At 41.1% G+C, this 18,153-nt stretch overlaps 1 protein-coding gene across 2 annotated transcripts in view; it reads left to right on the top strand.

Moving 5' to 3' along the window:
• DCDC2C (doublecortin domain containing 2C) overlaps positions 1-18,153 on the top strand; it is a 128,401-nt gene that overhangs the window by 24,084 nt on the left and 86,164 nt on the right. For both annotated transcript variants that reach the window (XM_075923537.2, XM_089777059.1), the window contains exons 4-5: positions 305-436; positions 7,342-7,479. In XM_075923537.2, the coding sequence (XP_075779652.2) occupies positions 305-436; positions 7,342-7,479 (270 nt within the window). The remainder of the gene's footprint in view (positions 1-304; positions 437-7,341; positions 7,480-18,153) is intronic.

Below are 18,153 nucleotides of genomic sequence, written 5' to 3'. Positions count from 1 at the left end.
CTTTGGACAATATGGAGAGAAAGTAATTGAATTTTCAAGGGCTATATTCTTCTTGGCTTCTTCAAGTGGACATATTTCACTGACTCTCCCATCATGTGAGACAGAAACATATTAAAGGATACAATTCTGTCTTTTTATGGATAAGTTTTCAATATTTTATGTAATGGACTAATATTTAAAATGCATGGTTGAAATCTATATGTCTACATTACTAATGATCCAGATTACAGAATGTTGTCAACTAATATTTTTAGTTTTTCTTTTGTCTATGTATTTCACTACTGGCTTTTTTGTCTTTTGGCAGTGTTTTCGCAAATGGAGATATGCTCAGACCACCTATAAAATTTATTATACCCAAGTTTACTCTGAAAAACTGGAATTGTGTCCTTGCACTAATAAATGAAAAAATCATTCCTCGCTCCGGTGGTGTTCATAGGTAAGGGTACAACTGGTAATTTAATACAGCTAACAAAAATCCTGAGTCTGGCAGTTTAAGGTTCTCTTTGTATTCATATGCCACACCAGTTATTGATGACAGTTTAATGTTTGGATTATGTATGAAAGACAGTGGGATATCAAGGGCACAACCTTTTCAGGTTTCTGAGAACTTGCGTTTTTCATTGCATTTTGTTCGGGCCCTTTTTATTTATCTACATTTAATAAAAGTTCATAGCAGTTGGTTTGGTTCATCAGGACGCCAGTGTATGTACCATTTTACTTTAAAAACATGGAGTTCTGTATTTAGTACAGGCATTAATGGGTGAGTTCACATGTTTTCTACTCTTGAAAAAGAACAGTTTTAATGGAAGAGCTGGGGTCAGGAAAATAAAATGGACTAGTGTTAACATGATGGGGAAAAAGAGTTTAACACATGCTTTAATTGTGAAATACTGAGTCAAATTTAAACTGGTGTAAATACAGCTGACTTCCTGTTTGACTAGGGTGATTGTTTAGTGATTATTTATTTTTGGTATTGATCAAGTATGCTAGGTGGTGTTGAAACATGAAAGAAGGCAGAAACAAAGACAAAATCATGCTCTGAGGAAGTAGGGATGTAAAATTTCGATTATTTGGCTAATAGAATAGTCGATACAGTTTGTTGTTGCTGTTTGCTGCAGGGCTGTTGTTACACTTCAAAGGCTAAAGCACTGCGGGGAGCACGGGGCCAGGGGGAATTCAAGCAATCCCCTGCTGGCCCCATGCTCCCCACGGCATTTCAAAGTGGCAGCACATCATGGAGCCAAGGGGTCAGCTGGGGACTCAGAGTCTCTAGCTGATCCCGGGCTTCATGCGGTGCTGCCACTTTGAAATGGTGCAGGGAGCCTGGTGTCAGGCTACACACAGAGTTTCAAAGCAGAAGCACCGCAGGGAGCTTGGGGCCTGGCCTCAGGCTTCCTGCGGTGCTGCCACTTTGAAGGACCCCATTCTCTTCCCCGCTCTTGCTGCCTCTTTCTAATAGAAGGGCTAGTGGAGGAAGCAACTAGTCAACTAGTCATTCACATCCCTATGAGGAACTTGCAGTGTATAGACAGAGAAATGAATGAGGATGAAGTGTCCACACCATAAGCAGATTTCTGTCTCTTATCCAACTTAGTGGTTCAGAAATAATCCATACACTCAAAGCACCCACTTAGGAAACGGTGTTAACCGTGAAGCCATTTTAGTGGTTACATCAGAAAGTATATTATATCCTTCTCATATATGGTAATTAAAAATGACTCAACCATTCCTTCTCAAACTTTCCAGGAATATGACCCAGTAGGTTAAGTGTGGAAAGTTTTGGCACTGTAAGCAGTTTCATTTTGGTGTCAGGGTATAGTATTGCAGGGGTCTTTGCCCCAGTACCATTTGTTGATCTTTTTCTCTGTTTCTGTTCAGATCTACGTCTCTGGTTAAGTCATGTCTAGTCTAGACCCCCTTCTGAGGTAATAAAATTCCAAACAAAAGTTCCCATAAACAAAAGGTTAGACTCATTGCATGAAACCCAGAAAGAACCCTTGTGATCATCTAGTCATTGCAGGCCACAACACCGCACCTATGCTCTCCTGTAATACGCCCTTGATCTCTGGTTGAGTTATGGAAGTCTTCAAATCCTAGTTTAAAGACTTCAAGCTGCAGAGAATCCATCATTCAGTCTAATTCAAATTAGCAAGTGACCTAATGCCCCATGCTGCAAAGGAAGAGGACTCTACCCCCGCTCCCTCCGCCCTGTGGTCTCTGCCATTCTGACCTGCGTGAAAACTGCATGAAAACTTCTGACCTGCATGAAAACTATATATGGTGATTAGTTAGACCTCTGTAGTAGTTCTTCATCTAGTTTCATATCTCTGACTGCTGGAGATATTTGCCAGTAGAAATTCGGTATGCCATTGTAAGCAGTCTCATTATTACCATCCCCTCATAAACCTATCGAGCTCAGTCTTAAAACAAGTGAGGCTTTCTCCCCCCCGCTTACTCCTTTAGAAGGCTGTTCCAGAACTTCATTTCTCTGGTGGTTAGAAGTCTTTGGCTAATTTCAAGTCTAAACTTATTGATGGCCAATTTATATCCATTTGTTCTTGTGCCAAAGTTGCCCCTTCACTTAAATAACTCCGCTTCCTCACTGGTGTTTATCCCTTTTATGTATATATAAAAGCAGTCATATTTCCCTTAATCTTATATTTTGATTAGGCTAAAGAAGCCAAGCTCTTTTTAAGTCCCTTCTCGTAATGTAGATTTTCCATTCCTTTGTAATTGTAGTAGTTCTTCTCTGCACTGGCTCTTGTTTGAATTAATCTTTCTTAAACACGGGAATTGCAGATGAGGTCTGACCTGTGTGATGTATGGTCGTAATAAGACTTCTCTTTCTTTACTTGAAATACATTGTCCGATGCATTTTAAGATTGCATTAGCCTTTTTCATGACTGCATCACACTGACAGCTTATAGTCATTCTGTGATCAACCAGCAGATTTACTCTGCCACTTCCAGCTGATACATCCCCAACTTTTAGCAAGAATTCTTATTGTTAGGTTCTTGGACTCTCTTTGTGGCTCCTCTTCAGCCTGCTATACAGGCTCTCTTCCTGCCCCTTCTTCCTAAAATAGTGATAGAAATGTAGCCGTGTTAGTCTGGTGTAGCTGAAACAAAATACAGGACTATGTAGCACTTTAAAGACTAACAAGATGGTTTATTAGATGATGAGCTTTCGTGAGCCAGACCCACTTCCTCAGATCAAATAGTGGAAGAAAATAGTCACAACCATATATACCAAAGGATACAATTTAAAAAAAAAATGAACACATATGAAAAGTGTCCTTTTGTCCTTTTCATATGTGTTCATTTTTTTTAAATTGTATCCTTTGGTATATATGGTTGTGACTATTTTCTTCCACTATTTGATCTGAGGAAGTGGGTCTGGCCCACGAAAGCTCATCATCTAATAAACTATCTTGTTAGTCTTTAAAGTGCTACATTGTCCTGCATTTTGTTCCTTCTTCCTAACACTACTTCAAGGACTTCCACAGACGTTCTTTGTGGTTTCTTCAGAAAATGCAAATAGAGTCTTTTCATCCCTTTCACACTGTCTCCTGACCCTAATTAGTTCTGCCTCTTCTGACTAAGTTGCTGTTAATTACTGTGGAGATGGGCTGATGGAACAGGGCTAGCTAGCTCCATGCCTCTTGACCTGTAAAGGAGTGGGCCAGCCTACGACAAGCCTAAAAGGGAAATGTTTGTGAAAGTTACAAACATCTGAAAACCTACAATTAATCTGTTTTCACCACTACCTTATTTATTCTTCTGTTTATTGTTAGGAAGTGTGCATATTCAGATTTAGCTAAATTGTCTGCTACACATACTCACTACAGTATTTCAGATATTCATAACCACTAATTTAAAACATTTTTTCTGGTAGCAACAGCACTACTCTTCACAGAAAACTAATATTATGCCAAATTTGAGTTTTCTGCACCAGAATTTTGAAGTCTGAGATGTATGCACATAGATTTAGGCATCTACCTATCTGCATTTGGAAATGTCTGATTTGCACACGTTGAAATTATTGTATGCAAAATGAACAAAGACACACATTTTTTTGCAATGGAATTTGGGCCTCTTCCTTTAAAACTAGAGGGGCAAATTGTCAGTAGTTCCCAGTTCCTGAACTTCCATAGCCTTAGTGCTTTGCAAGAGGTATGCAGCATTTTCAGGGAAGTAACTCATGGTCCTCAAAGGTTTGCTGTTTTTGTGTTCCAGTATGTGCGTGAAAAAAAAATCTTGGTCAGAATGAGAGTCATTTCCCCCATTTTATTATAACTCCAAACTGTCTAAATAGATAGATTTTACTTTGCTTTTATAAGAAAATCCATCATTCAAACAAAGCATGGATATGTTTAGTCAAAACAAGAACTTTTTAGAAAATAGTACTAGGTCCTCACTTAGTGAAATTCGGCATACCTTCACTTAGCTGCACCCATTTACACAAATTGAGCATCTGATCCATTGTGTGTATACCAGCCTCGCTGCTCCCATTGGCTCCATTTCACTGTTTGCAGCCAAGGGGAACCACAGAAAGCAGTGTGGGCTGGTCCGCTGCTTCTTGCGGCTTCCCTTAGCTGCAAATGGCAAACTGAAGCCACGAGGCTTCATGGCTGCAGCAGACAGTTGTAACCCCCTTTTTCCTCCCCGGGTTACTTGGGAGCAGGTCACATTCACAGGTATGCCTGGGCGCCTGATGGCTTTAACATAAAAGGAGATCCTGAGTACCCCAGTGGTGATGTTGTTTAATTGGGGAAACCCTATCCACCCCCTTGCTGCTGTCCCTTGCTCATAAACAACATATAATGGCGGTACCTCCACCTGGCTGGCCCTGTACACACATAATGGTGTGCCTTGGGAGCCTCTAGGAATAAAATTATTCCAGCAATAATCTGGATCATCTAGCTCCAGAACAATTACAAATCATAAATAGTATATATCTGATAGATTACAGTAGAAAGAACAACCTTTACTTAACAATTTAAAGAAACAGGCTGTGTCTACACTGGGCCACTTATTCTGGAAAAGCAGCTGCTTTTCCGGAATAACTTGCCAGCTGTCTACACTGGCTGCTTGCTTTTCCGGAAAAGCAATGACGATCTACTGTAAAATTGTCAGTTTTTCCGGAAAAACTATGCTGCTCCTGTTTGGGCAAAAGTCGTTTTCCGGAAAAACTGTTCCAGAAAAGGGTCAGTGTAGACAGCACAGTAGTCTTTTCCGCAAAAAAGCCCCGATCGTGGAAATGACGATCGGGGCTTTTTTCCGGAAAAGCGCGTCTACATTGGCCACGGACGCTTTTCCGGAAAAAGTGCTTTTCCAGAAAAGCATCCTGCCAATGTAGACGTGCTTTTTCTGGAAATACTTATAACAGAAAACTGTTCCGTTTTAAGCATTTCCGGAAAAGGGTGCCAGTGTAGACGTAGCCACAGAGTTTAACAGATTAACAGTGAATAATACTAACGAAGTACACAGAAAATAATAGGAACATATCTATTTGGCATTTGCACTGCCATCAAGTATGCACTCCTCAGGACTCACACTACCATACATTTGCTTGCGTGGGCGCACTTGAAGATTTTGCAGCTGGAGTGGATGATTCTAGTCTCCTTCTGTGTGCTGGGTGCAGAGTAGTACTTCTAGCCACAGGTACAGCCAAAGGGCAATCAGAAGCAGCCTGCAAGATTCCAGTCCCAAAGGCTCAGAATCCAAGTCTGTACCTGCAACCTAACAGCTCCTGGACTGGATAAAACTCCTCCACAGCAGCCTGGCTCCTTTTTTCCAAAAATAAAGGGAAGAGTCCACCGACTGCTGAGAGTCTCTTTCCACACACATTGAGAGATCCATACCTCCACAACAAAACCAAGTAACTTCCTTCCTGGTTTCTTCAAGGGCTCATGGGAATTGTAATCTCTGGGGCTGGATTGTGGCACACAGGATCTTCCCAGAGAATAAGCAGAGGCATCTTTAGTAAGGGGACTAAACAGTAAATAAATAAACTGGAGCAGACAGCAGTTTTCTCAGAATAGATTTGCAGATCATTTTGAGAAACACTGCTATAGTGTTTGCTCTATAATTGTAATGTTTCCTTTTCTATTGCATCATTGTCACCATCATGATGGCAAAGCCCAAAAGGACGTGACCTTCTTGCATATCAAGTGCCACTTGGATTGATTTCTGGCTGTATCCCTAACTTGAATTGACTGAATATTCAGATTATGTACATTACTGGCAGTATTGTCATTCCATGGAAACTTCTTATAGACCAATGATCGCCAGGGCTACGTCTACACTGGCCCCTTTTTCAGAAGGGGCATGCTAATTTTGAAAGTGGGAATAGGGAAATCCGCGGGGGATTTAAATATCCCCCGTGGATTTAAATAAACATGTCCGCCGCTTTTTTTCCGGCTTGGGGAAAAGCCGGAAAAAAAGCATCTAGACTGGCCCGATCCTCCGGAATAAAGCCCTATTCAAAGTAGGAATAAGAGATCCTCCAGAATAGGGCTTTATTCCGGAGGATTGGGCCAGTCTAGACGCTTTTTTTTCCGGCTTTTCCCCAAGCTGGAAAAAAAGCGGCGGACATGTTTATTTAAATCCGCGGGGGATATTTAAATTCCCCGCGTATTTCCCTATTCCCGCTTTCAAAATTAGCATGCCCCTTCCGAAAAAGGGGCCAGTGTAGATGTAGCCCAGTAGTGTAGTACTCTTTGGTATATGCACTTTGGAATTCTGTGGTTTTTCCATTCTAATGATATGTCCATGCCAAGAATGTTGGTGAAATTGAATCAGTGCTGTGGGAGGTGGTTGCTGGGTTTGGCTTCAGTTATTCCAATTTCTGATCTTGTTCTGCCACTTGATACGGAGCAGCTGACAAGAATTGAAAATGTCAATCCAGTGTTCTTCAGCTTTCCTCAGTTCCCATGTTTCACTACTGTGATGATTTGCAACTTCATAGCAAGTTTAATGTCACAATGACCCCATGGAGATTGCTGAAGGGTCCAAAACACATCACCAGCTGCTGCTACTATAATGTCTACATTTTTTAAACATCATTCCACACTGTCTGCGGTGCTCCCAAATATATAAATATCTCATTCTTATTTAATAAATATTTAATTTGCTTTCTAAGCTTTGCAATAAAATGTTGAATTGTCTTCCAGTTTTGAAATAGTAACTTAATTTATGTGTGTAATTCCTCCGTTTTCCTGAATAACAGCAGTAAGGTACATTGAAAAAACCCTGAAACTTTCATTGCAAGTCTGAGTATTGCATTATACTCTATTCATTGTTACTTTATAATGTTTATTTCTATTTCTTTTGCTTACAGGCTGTACACATTGGATGGTCATCCTGTACGGAACGCAGATGGCTTAGAAGATAATCATTATTATGTTGCAGTGGGTAAAGAAAAGTTTAAATCATTGCCATACTGGCGTTCTTCCAGAGTTTCATCAGAAGTTCAGCGGTAAGATCTTTCTAACTGTAATCTTAATTTGGAAGGCTTGATCATACAAGATGCTGAGGACTTTGACAGTAAACCAGCAAAGAACTTAAAGCATGAGCTTAATTTTAAACATGAGTTATCCAATAGTATTTCAGATCTTGGCTACTTTACGCTCAAAGTGCTCATTGGGATTAAAGTCTATATTGTTTCTGATTTACAATTTTTTGGATTTTTCTGGATTCAGTGCATTGTCTCATATTTCTTAGTTTGACTGTTGTACCAGTAGCATTTACATTTCACTGAAATGTTTTGCTTTTTGCCAGTGGTATTTTTTGTTTTTAAATATTGAAGGCAAATGGCTACCTAGCCTTATTAATATTCTTGGTGACTGCCATTGCTAGTCCATAGATTATCTAACATGTATAATAGTAAAGACAGGGCATGTACTGTCTTTGGGAAACTGAGATGTATTTTTTCATGACCAGACCTATGCAACTTCACCATTAAAATATCAGCCTTTCTTGTTCAAGTGAGTGCTCATTTTGATTCTGTTTAGATTGGGGTGCATGCCATGTGCACAGTCACTGGAAATTATTTTACCATCAGCTGTGGAGTCCCTAGGAGAGGCACCTCCATCGCAACCTCTATATGACCCTGCTGATTCAGTGCTCCTCAGTTCCTTCTTACCTCTAGGGTATTTCTAGACTACTTCCCTCTGTCACCAGAGGGATGTAAATTAGACATACCAACATTACAAATGAAGTAGGGATTTAAATCTCCCATGCTTCATTTGAATAAAAATGGCTGCCGTGTTTTGCTGAGTCAGCAGCTTGTTGGCAAAAAGCAGCTGTCAAGACGGGGATAGGGCAACAAAGAAAGCCTTGTTGGCCAATCCCTTATGCCTCGTAAAATGAGCTTTTTGCCGACAAACTGCTGACTCGGCAAAATGCAGCAGCCATTTTTATTCGAATGAAGTGCGGGAGATTTAAATCCCCACTTCATTTGCAATGTCGGTATGTCTAATTTACATCTCTCTGGCGACAGAGGGATATAGTATAGACATACCCCTAGTGACAGTTGTTGGGACTCTGATTTCTTGCTTAGAAAGCTGTTCACATTTCCCTAGCTTCTATCTACTTTAGTGTTTGTCTTCTCTAGCTAGATAACAAATAGTCCTGTGGCACCTTAGAGACCAACAAAAATATATAGAATTATGAACTTTTATGGGTAAAACCAGATGCGTTTAGTTACTAGTGTACCTTCAATAGTTAGCAGTTGTTGGGAGTGGGGGGGATTTCCCCTCAAACTGATTGAGTTCTCCCTGGAGGATTTGGCATGCCTAAGTCTGAGTAGTTCAAATCTTCAAAGTTCTGCAATATGCTCATGCCAGTGGGTGACCTCCCACAATGCTTGCCTAAAGTGTCTGGGGGAAGCACTTCAGGCAGACAGGTGGAGGATCTGCAAAGGGTTTCACCTGAGAATGAAAAAAGTGAAAAGACTGAAGCAGCTCCTTATGGAGGTGACACTTAGACTGCAACTTGCACTAGTACACCAGGACCTGGCACCGAGTGCATCAATACACAGCATCCTGGCAACAATAAAAGAAGAGACACCATGGAAAGACTCTGGATGAGAACTGTGGTTCTTTCGCAAAAAGAGATGGGAATGGCCTTGCACCAGTTCCATTCTCCAGTGCAGAAACAGCACCAGAAACAATGAAGGAGTGGTTCCCCAACTCTGGGTCCCACACCCTAGGAAATGGTCAATGGGGCACATCTCAGGGAGGAAGTCCCAGCACCAAAAACTTTGTAGGTTGCACCTGTCAACTTTGGTCCCACAAGAGGGATAGCTGAATCCAATGTAGTTGGACTCCCTGTATCAAGTGACTGAAAAACTGGAACTGCAGCTGCCTTCCAACCTGGTTACCTTTGAAACTGTGAGGGTATGTCTACACTACCCCGCTAGTTCGAACGAGGTGTACCGGTAGTTCGGAATAGGAATCCTAGTCCGAACTACTTAGTTCGAGCCCCATGTAGCCGCGCTACACGGGGTTCGAACCAGCGGGGATTTAAAAATGGCGGCTCCCCGCTTATGCAAATGAAGCCCGGGAAATTCAAATCCCGGGCTTCATTTGCACGTTCGGTATGCATACATTACCCCGCTAGTTCGAACTAGCGGGGTAGTGTAGACATACCCTGAGAGAGGAGAGAGCTCATCAACACAATGGTACCACAGTCCCCAGCCCTTCATGCCAAGCTTCTGATGCCACAACGTGGGCACCATCCCATGGAAAACTTCAGCTGCACACGCAAAGGTGAGATAGCTATGAGTCCTAGCAATGCTTAGAGTCTTGGCACTGTGCTGAGCCTTGGTGCCAATTACACTCATGGTGCTGATCAGACTCATAGCACCAGTCACACTTGTAATGCCGACCTGACTTGTGGCACAACACTTGGTCCAACAAAAGCTCCCATTCATGGCATTGGTTGCCATCGTGCAGGTCCTGTTCCTGGCACTGGTTGTCTCAGCACCGATCTGTGTCCTTGTGCAGACCTTGCTTACGATACTGCTCTAGGTTGTGGTACGAATCCAGGTTGTGACACTGCTCGCAGCCTCCTGGTCCAACTGCGCTGGCCTCACTTTGGCCTTTGCAGTCTAGGTCCCCAGCTTTGGGCTCAGTAATGGGGGGGGGGTCTCAATATTTGGAATGCACCCGTAAAAAGTCGGTACGGGAAGACTGTGGGTGTGGTATGATGGCTTGCTCAGTGGCCGGGGCCAGTGCACTTGTCATTTTGGACCCTTTGAGAAGATCACAAGGGCCAGGGCACCCAGTTTAAGGGTTCCTGTTCAGTGATGTCCAAGATGAGACCTCCAAAGGAAGAGGACCGGCCTCCTCCCCCCCACCGCTTTTAACTCCTGGAACTCAATCCGGAAGTTTAAGGAGTTGGTACTGGCAGAATCCAGGCAGGAGTTTAGGCCATTGTTGAATAGGGCAATATAGTGTGTCAGTCCTTTCATAGGCCTTACTGAATGCTGCAGACTCCGCAGTGTGCACTTTTCCTCAAGAATCACCATGAGGTGTAGCTCATGACTGCAAGCCTTGGGTTTTCTGCTCGAAGTTCAACACTATGCAGGACCTACCTTTTGATGGGGTGGTTCTATTTGCTGAACAGGTGGATTGCAGGCTGAAGAGCCTAAAGGATTCCAGGACTACTTTAAGAGCCAACCACAGCAACAGCTGTCATATCCTCATTGGCCGAAGCATAATTTCTGTAGATGCAGGGGTTGGAATGGCAGGCACAAGCATCATCCATCAGGACAGGGCCAAGGCCTGGCTAAACTTTTGTAGGGCTTAAAGCAGACATTTTGAAGGTATGCCTGAGGATGGAACATCTGTCTCAAAACCAGATCCTTCCCTGTGTTTTTAATAGTCTATCCGACTTTTACTGTGCATGGCCCCAAATAAATTCAGACTTCTGGGTTCTTCACATGATAGAGGTGGGATATTGTCTCCGATTCTGCTCCTGCCAGCCCTTCATTCCTGTGCGTCTTCAAGGATCCCGAGTTAAAGGCCTTCACCTTTGACTCTCACCTTACACAGTATTGCACAATTTAGGCTTCACCAGGCCTTTCTTCCTAAGGCTGTGTCACATTTGCATCCAAGCCCAGACATATTTCTGCTATTTTCTATCCTAAGCTCCGTGCCAGTAATCATGAGCAGATGCTGTACTCTCTGGATGTTTGGGAGGGTGCTAGCCTTTTACATAGAATGCACTAAGCCATTCAGACAGTTGAACCAGCTATTGGTAGTGGTAGCAAATCAGATGAAAGGACTCCCAGCATCATCTTAAAGAATGTCTAACTCAGTCAAGTCCTGCATCTGCATGTGCTGCGAGTTGACCAAGATCCCAGGTTTAGCACATATGGAACATTTCACAAGGACACAAGCCTTATTGGTGGCAGTTCTGGTTCAAGTCCTGATCCAAGAAATCTGAACGGCAGCAAGTTGGTCCTCTGTATATATGTTCACCTCTTGTTACTCCATTGTCTAGCATGCCAGAGATGATGCAGCTTTTGGTGCTCTAATCAGGGTGCTCTAATCAGGGATTCGGTATCTCCAATAGCCTAGGTAAGGTTTGGGAGTCACCTAATTGGAATTGACATGAACAATCACTCAAAGAAAAAATGGTTACTCACTTTCTCATAATTGTTGTTCCAAATCCACCCACCTTCCCCTTTGTTGGAGTATTCAGCAAGAAGGAACTGAGGAGGTGCTGGGTCAGCAAGGTTATTGCCGAAGCACCATGGCGGTGCCACTCCACAGTGTTCCACAGTCAACCTGATGGGAAAAAAATTTCCAACAACTGTGCACATACACATTTAATTGGAATGGATATGAGCAACACATTTTGAACAACAGTTACGAGAGGGTGAGGAACCATTTTTTTTCTGTATCTACATAAACTTGCATTTATTTCAGCAACAACTGTTTGCCAAAGAATTATAGTATGTGATGCTTTTAAAAGATCCTTCCACACAAAGTACACACTGCGGTTGTGAAGTTACCTCTGAATTTCTTAAATTCTGGGTATTTTAAATCACAACCTTAGCACTGCATTCTCACAGACACACATCTATGTTACATTGTTATTTAAAGGCAGTTATCATTCAGATCTAGGATGTAATTTCAATTACTATTCCAGGGCCTTTTATTGGAGCTTTAACTTTTTTATAAATAAAGATAAAAAATGTATATTTTTGAATTTAAGTATTAAATTGGTTTCTTTCTTGAAATTTCTGAGAGCTGATATCTAGACTATAGAAGATATCAGTTAAAGGGCACTGACAAAGGCATTGCTGAACAATGACTAGTTTTCATGTCTTTCAGGAACTGCTGAGTTAAGCAGTTTCTGGAAAGTGTCTCTATGGGATGTGTGTTGACTGTTCTGAACTGATTGCTATATTGAAAATTGAAAATATGGTTGAAGTACTAGGCAATATTTGTGGGTTTCCTAGCGATCTTTGCTAAAGCTATTTTTCTGTCAAGTTTTTTAATGGTCATTATTATCAAGAAAAGAAAAATATCCATTATTTTCTCTTATATAGTAGAACTGGATGGATGGTTCAGACTGTTCAGCTTATTCACATGTGATATATAATCGCTTCTGATTTTTTGTTTTTGTTGTCCTTCCAACTTCATTTTTATGTTTATATTTCACAAAAATACAACAAGCATTATTTTGCAATGACTAATTAAAAAGCTGAGTGCATGGATTATCATCTTTTTCCTTAAAATTGCCTGTTGTATATAAAATGCTTCATATGGATTTGTTACTGGAAAATTAATATTTTAGTAGGCTTGTTCTGATTAAGTTTTTATTATTAGTTTGTGACTGAATGTCATGAATGTTAGAAACTAGACCCAGTAGGAATAGAACTGATGTTGATATACATGCATATTTTGGCAGTTTTGTATATACAAGAGACTAATAAATTGTATACTGTATAATGCAAAATTAGAGGGTTAAATATTAGCTTTCCCCAAAACCCTAATGGTGAAATTCAGCCTTGGTGGAGGTAGATGGCTCAAGGCTGCTCTCCACATTATAGAATTAATCTTAGGACGCATACACCCATGAGTGTCTCCATGCAGGTCAAATATGGTAGATTCTTTCTGTAGTGATGGTTACAGTCTATAACAATATATTTTGTCAAGTACTCACTGAGGCTATGGGTGTGTCTAGACTACATGCCTCCTTCGACGGAGGCATGTAGATTAGCCAGATCGGAAGAGGGAAATGAAGCCGCGATTAAAATAATCGCGGCTTCATTTAAATTTAAATGGCTGCCCCGATCTGCCGATCAGCTGTTTGTCGGCAGATCGGGGCAGTCTGGGCGCAACGCGCCGACAAAGAAGCCTTTCTTCATCGGCACAGGTAAGCCTCGTGAAACCAGGTTTACCTGTGCCGATGAAGAAAGGCTTCTTTGTCGGCGCATCGCGTCCAGACTGCCCCGATCTGCCGACAAACAGCTGATCGGCAGATCGGGGCAGCCATTTAAATTTAAATGAAGCCGCGATTATTTTAATCGCGGCTTCATTTCCCTCTTCCGATCTGGCTAATCTACATGCCTCCGTCGAAGGAGGCATGTAGTCTAGACACACCCTATGTCTAGACTACATCCCTCTTTCGAAAGAGGGATGTAAATTAGGCAGATAGAAATTTCAAAGGAAGCCGAGATTTGAATTTCCCGTGCTTCATTTGCATAATGGTGGCCGTGCATTCTTTCAAAAAAGGCTATTTTGAAAGTAAAACCGCTGTCTAGATGCAGTTCTTTCGAAAGAACCGGTAAACCTCATTTTATCAGGTATTACAGTTCTTTTGAAAAAGGCTTTTTTTTTTGTTTGTTTGTTTTTGAAAGAACCACATCTTGACAGTGGTTTCACTTTTGAAATACCAGTTTTGAAAGAACGTGTAGATGCCATTATGGAAATGAAGCGTAGAAAATTCAAATTCTGGCTTCATTTGCAATTTCGAGCTGCCTAATTTACATCCCTCTTTCAAAAACGAGATGTAGTTTAGACATGCCCCCAGATATAAGGTAGGTGGTGGACCTCTGCACTTTAAGTCTGTCAGCTTTTATCTTTCTTTCAGACCTTAAACTGGATACATAAGAAAAGTTTCAGCTTCAGTTTCAGTATTTTGCTCTTCCTTTTTTTGAGAATTGTTGAGATTCCATTAAATCAGCTGCTTTCCACCTGTTTCCGGGAAATTGCTTATACAGAATTCAGATTTCTTTCAAATGACTCTGTTGTATTAGAATGTTAGTGTTCACAACAGGGTTATTTCTAATAGATGTAGCCTGTGTACAGTCTGCACACATTTCATTAGGTAGCCCACTCTTTCCTTCCTGGATGACTCAGGAGCAGGCCGTGCTCATGTGTGTGCCTGGGTGCCTGATGGTTTTTAACATAAAAGGAGATCCTGAGTACCCCAGTGGTGATGTTCTATAGTTATAGATTCCCTATTCACCCCCTTGCTGCAGTCCCTTGCTCCAAAAGGAATATACAATGGCGGTGCCTCCACCTGGCTGGTCCTGTACACACTTAATGATGTGCCTTGGGAGCCTCCAGGAATAAACTTATTCCAGTAATAATCTCGATCTAACTCCAAAGACGACAATTATAAGTAATATACGTGTAACTGATTAAATTAGAATTAAAACACATTTTCTTAACAATTTAAATAAACAGTGCTTAACAGATTAACAGTGAAAAAAATCAGTTAGCAAAGTACACCAAAATAATGGAAACCTATGTAACTGGTATTTATACTGCTACCATGTACCCCACCCATGAGTGTGCACTCCTCCGGATTCACTTGTGTGCTTGAAGGTCTGCAACTGAAGTGGAGACAGTCCTGTGCAGGTTCTGTGTGTGTCAGTCCAAGATGAGCAGCCAGCTACAAAATCCCTCTGCCACTGGAGCAGGCCCCATAAATGCAAGCAGCTCTGGTTCACTGAGTTGGTCACTCTGTCTCTCTTTGGACCCAGAGTCAGTCTATTATCTATGCTCTCGCCTAGGCAGCACTTTTCCAAAAAGCCACAATTACTCACAGTAACTTCTATGCAGGGTCATGTAGACCCTTCTCAGCCACAGGCATGGCAAAGTCTCTCCCCTAGAGGGACAATCACACCAACAGCCCATGAAGTAGCTTGCTAGCTCCAAGCCCCAGCAGGCTCTCAGCAGCAGGCTTTAGCTTCCAGCAGCAGCTCCTGGACTGGAAAAAGGCTCCACGCCAGCAATCTGGCTGCATTCTCCAAAATACAGCCCACCAACTCTCTCTCTCCTTACGTGGAAGAACCGCCGTTCCCTTCTTTTTTCCAAGGGCTTATGGGAGCTGTAGTTTCTAGGGCTAGATAGCAACACACAGGATCCTCCCAGTAAAAGTCAGAGTCTCTTATAGTAAGGGGACTACAATTAGTTTATATCTGCATTGTTTTTCTCCTTCCAGGAGAAATTGCCTAATCAAGATTATTCATCTCTTTCTAGCTGTAGTGAATCAGTTAAGTGGTGGGTTCAGCTAATTAAAGACATGGCAGGACTCCACTATATCAACATTTTTGAATAGTGATGGGCATTTCCAATACAAATCAATTGCTTCCCACTTTAGGAGGCCCTTTAGTTTACTTTGTATCTAACTTTACTACCAGTGTTCAAATATGGGGTGATAAACACAGGAAAAAAAAACCTTGGATTATTTCATTATTCATAAGCCTTTATAGTTGAAATGAAAATTCTAGATGTTCTAGTGTCTGCTGTTGGAAATTCTGGTGTCAATCTCTGAATCCTTCCATCTCTTTATATAAATATTTGAGTCATACTAGCCTCAGTCTGTGAATCCAGCTCACCCTTATTTGAACTGCAAGAAGTCTTTATAGAAAGTGGTCAGTGTTTTGAATTTCACCTGGAATTAAATTGGCAGACCGCACAGAATATGGAGCACAGAGTTATCTATTACAGGGGACCATTATATGCTTCTCTAGCTAAGGCTATTGGATGATTTTGAAGAGAAGCCCCACACAGACATTACGCTAGCTTAACCTTCATGTGACAAATGCATAGATAATTGTAGCAAGGTTTGTATCTGTGGTAACAAAGGGCTGCATCCTTTCCATTTGAAGAAGAAATAACCAGTTTCTGGTATCTACCGTTATCAGGAAGAGAAATTACATCACTAAAATCTTGAGAATTTGAAGATTTGTAGGCAGAGGCCCTCATTTGCAGATATTGCAGACAGTTACCTCAGCCAACTGCACTTCTTTCTGCCAAAAACCCGTTATCTCATCGGAATTGACTTACACAGGGAAACAGTCATGTTCTGGTCTGATAAAACTCAGCTGTAAGTATCTTTTACATTAGCATATTTGTAACACTATAAACCATAATGCCTTGGAGTCATCCTCCCACTTGTTTTAAATATACATTGAGTAAAAGGAGTCATAACAAGGTTTTTAAACTGTGAGAGACTCCATGCATGAGAACACTTGTGAAGGTAGAGCACCTACCCACCACAGACCTCTGGGGTTTCTCCAAAAGGAATGTGTAATCGCCGTAATAGCCCTGTCCACTATTTGCAAATGTTCAGCATAAACATAAATGATCTTGTGGCCTGCTATCAGATTACCCGTGTCACATGCAGCATGCAGACCGCAGGTTGCTTACCACTGGTCTAGGGTCTAGAAAACATGTTATGATTTTTTATATTAAATGTAACTATTTATTTCTAATACTTCTCTTTGGTAATACTGTACTAGCATCTCTATCCTTTGTTAAATACACTTACATTTATTTTCCTTATAACATGCTGAAAAAATGTCTGGTCCAAGAGAAATACATTTATTCGAGACCCAGGATTATTTGGAACCAGATTAGTTGCACTTGATATTGTTCTCTGTGGCAATCAGATCTTCTGAAGTGTTCTCCAGATTGGGAACAGAATGTTGATGTATGACACTTTGGGTACGTCTAGACTACAAGCCTCTTTCTAAAAAAGCCTCTTTCGAAAGAGATCATCTAGACAGCTACAAGGGTTTCGAAAAAGCAATCCGCTTTTTTGAAAGAGAGCACCCAGGCAATCTGGACACCCTCTTTCGAAAAAGCCTTGTTTGCATTCAAGAACACCTTTTTTCGAAAGAGCTCTTTCAAAAAAAGGAGTTCTTCATGGTAAAAGTAGGTTTACCATTTTTGAAAAAACCATCACATTCTTTCAATTTAATTTCGAAAGAACGTGACGGCAGTCTTGATGCAGGAGAAGTTTTTATGAAAAAACTCAGTAGTCTAGACACAGCCTTTGAGAATTACTTTTACAGAGCTCTATATTTCTAGCTGAGATTTTTCTATTCGGATTTTTACTTTTAGTGGAAGATGGAGATCTGTGGTTTGATATGGTGATGAACATAAATTCCATAATAGCATGGTCTTGCCACATTGATTTCTTGATGGGGGGCAGTTTTCCATTTTATGTGGAAAGCAATACACTTTTACAAAATGTTTGTTTCCATTTCATCTATTACACAATACATCTTGTACTGTACATCTTTGCATAATGTTTTGATTGCCTTCACATGTATTGGAATCAAATCCGATGTTTGTGGTTTACTTTTTATCTGTCTTTGTACCTTGATTGTATTTTTAATTGGATGTTATTTCTTTTACTGCTCGCTAGCACATTCATTTGTAAGTCATAGTTTTTGCTAATTCTGCAAATATACTTTCATTTGCAAAATCAAATCCATTTCTCTAAATAACCTTGCTTTGACCTGGTTATTGTTATATTGCACATAATGTAGTCACTAATGTAGGCATCTGTTAGCTGTTCAAAATTCATCTGGACTGATATGCTAAGTGAAAATGTATGTGTTTGTTTCACCTTGGTATCTCCAATATATCTCCAGAAGCAATTTATGGTGCCACAGTAATAGTGTGCGGTGTTATCGCACCATGAATGGCTCCCTAAAGCTTTTCAAAGAGTCGTGTAGAAATTATAAGTACTAATATAATAAACATAAATACCTACAATATAAATATTGGACCTCTGGAACATCCTTAGTTTTTATAATTGAATAACTGTAGAGCAGGGGTGGGCAATAAGTGGGCAGGACAGGATTCACCAGGTTTAGCTGCTGGTGGGCTGC

Source organism: Pelodiscus sinensis, chromosome 3 (assembly GCF_052426305.1).
Source record: "Pelodiscus sinensis isolate ZL-2025 chromosome 3, ASM5242630v1, whole genome shotgun sequence".
NCBI classification, from domain to species: Eukaryota; Metazoa; Chordata; order Testudines; family Trionychidae; genus Pelodiscus; species Pelodiscus sinensis.
Note: the sequence above shows the minus strand (reverse complement) of the source record. Positions and strands in the feature narration are given on the sequence as shown.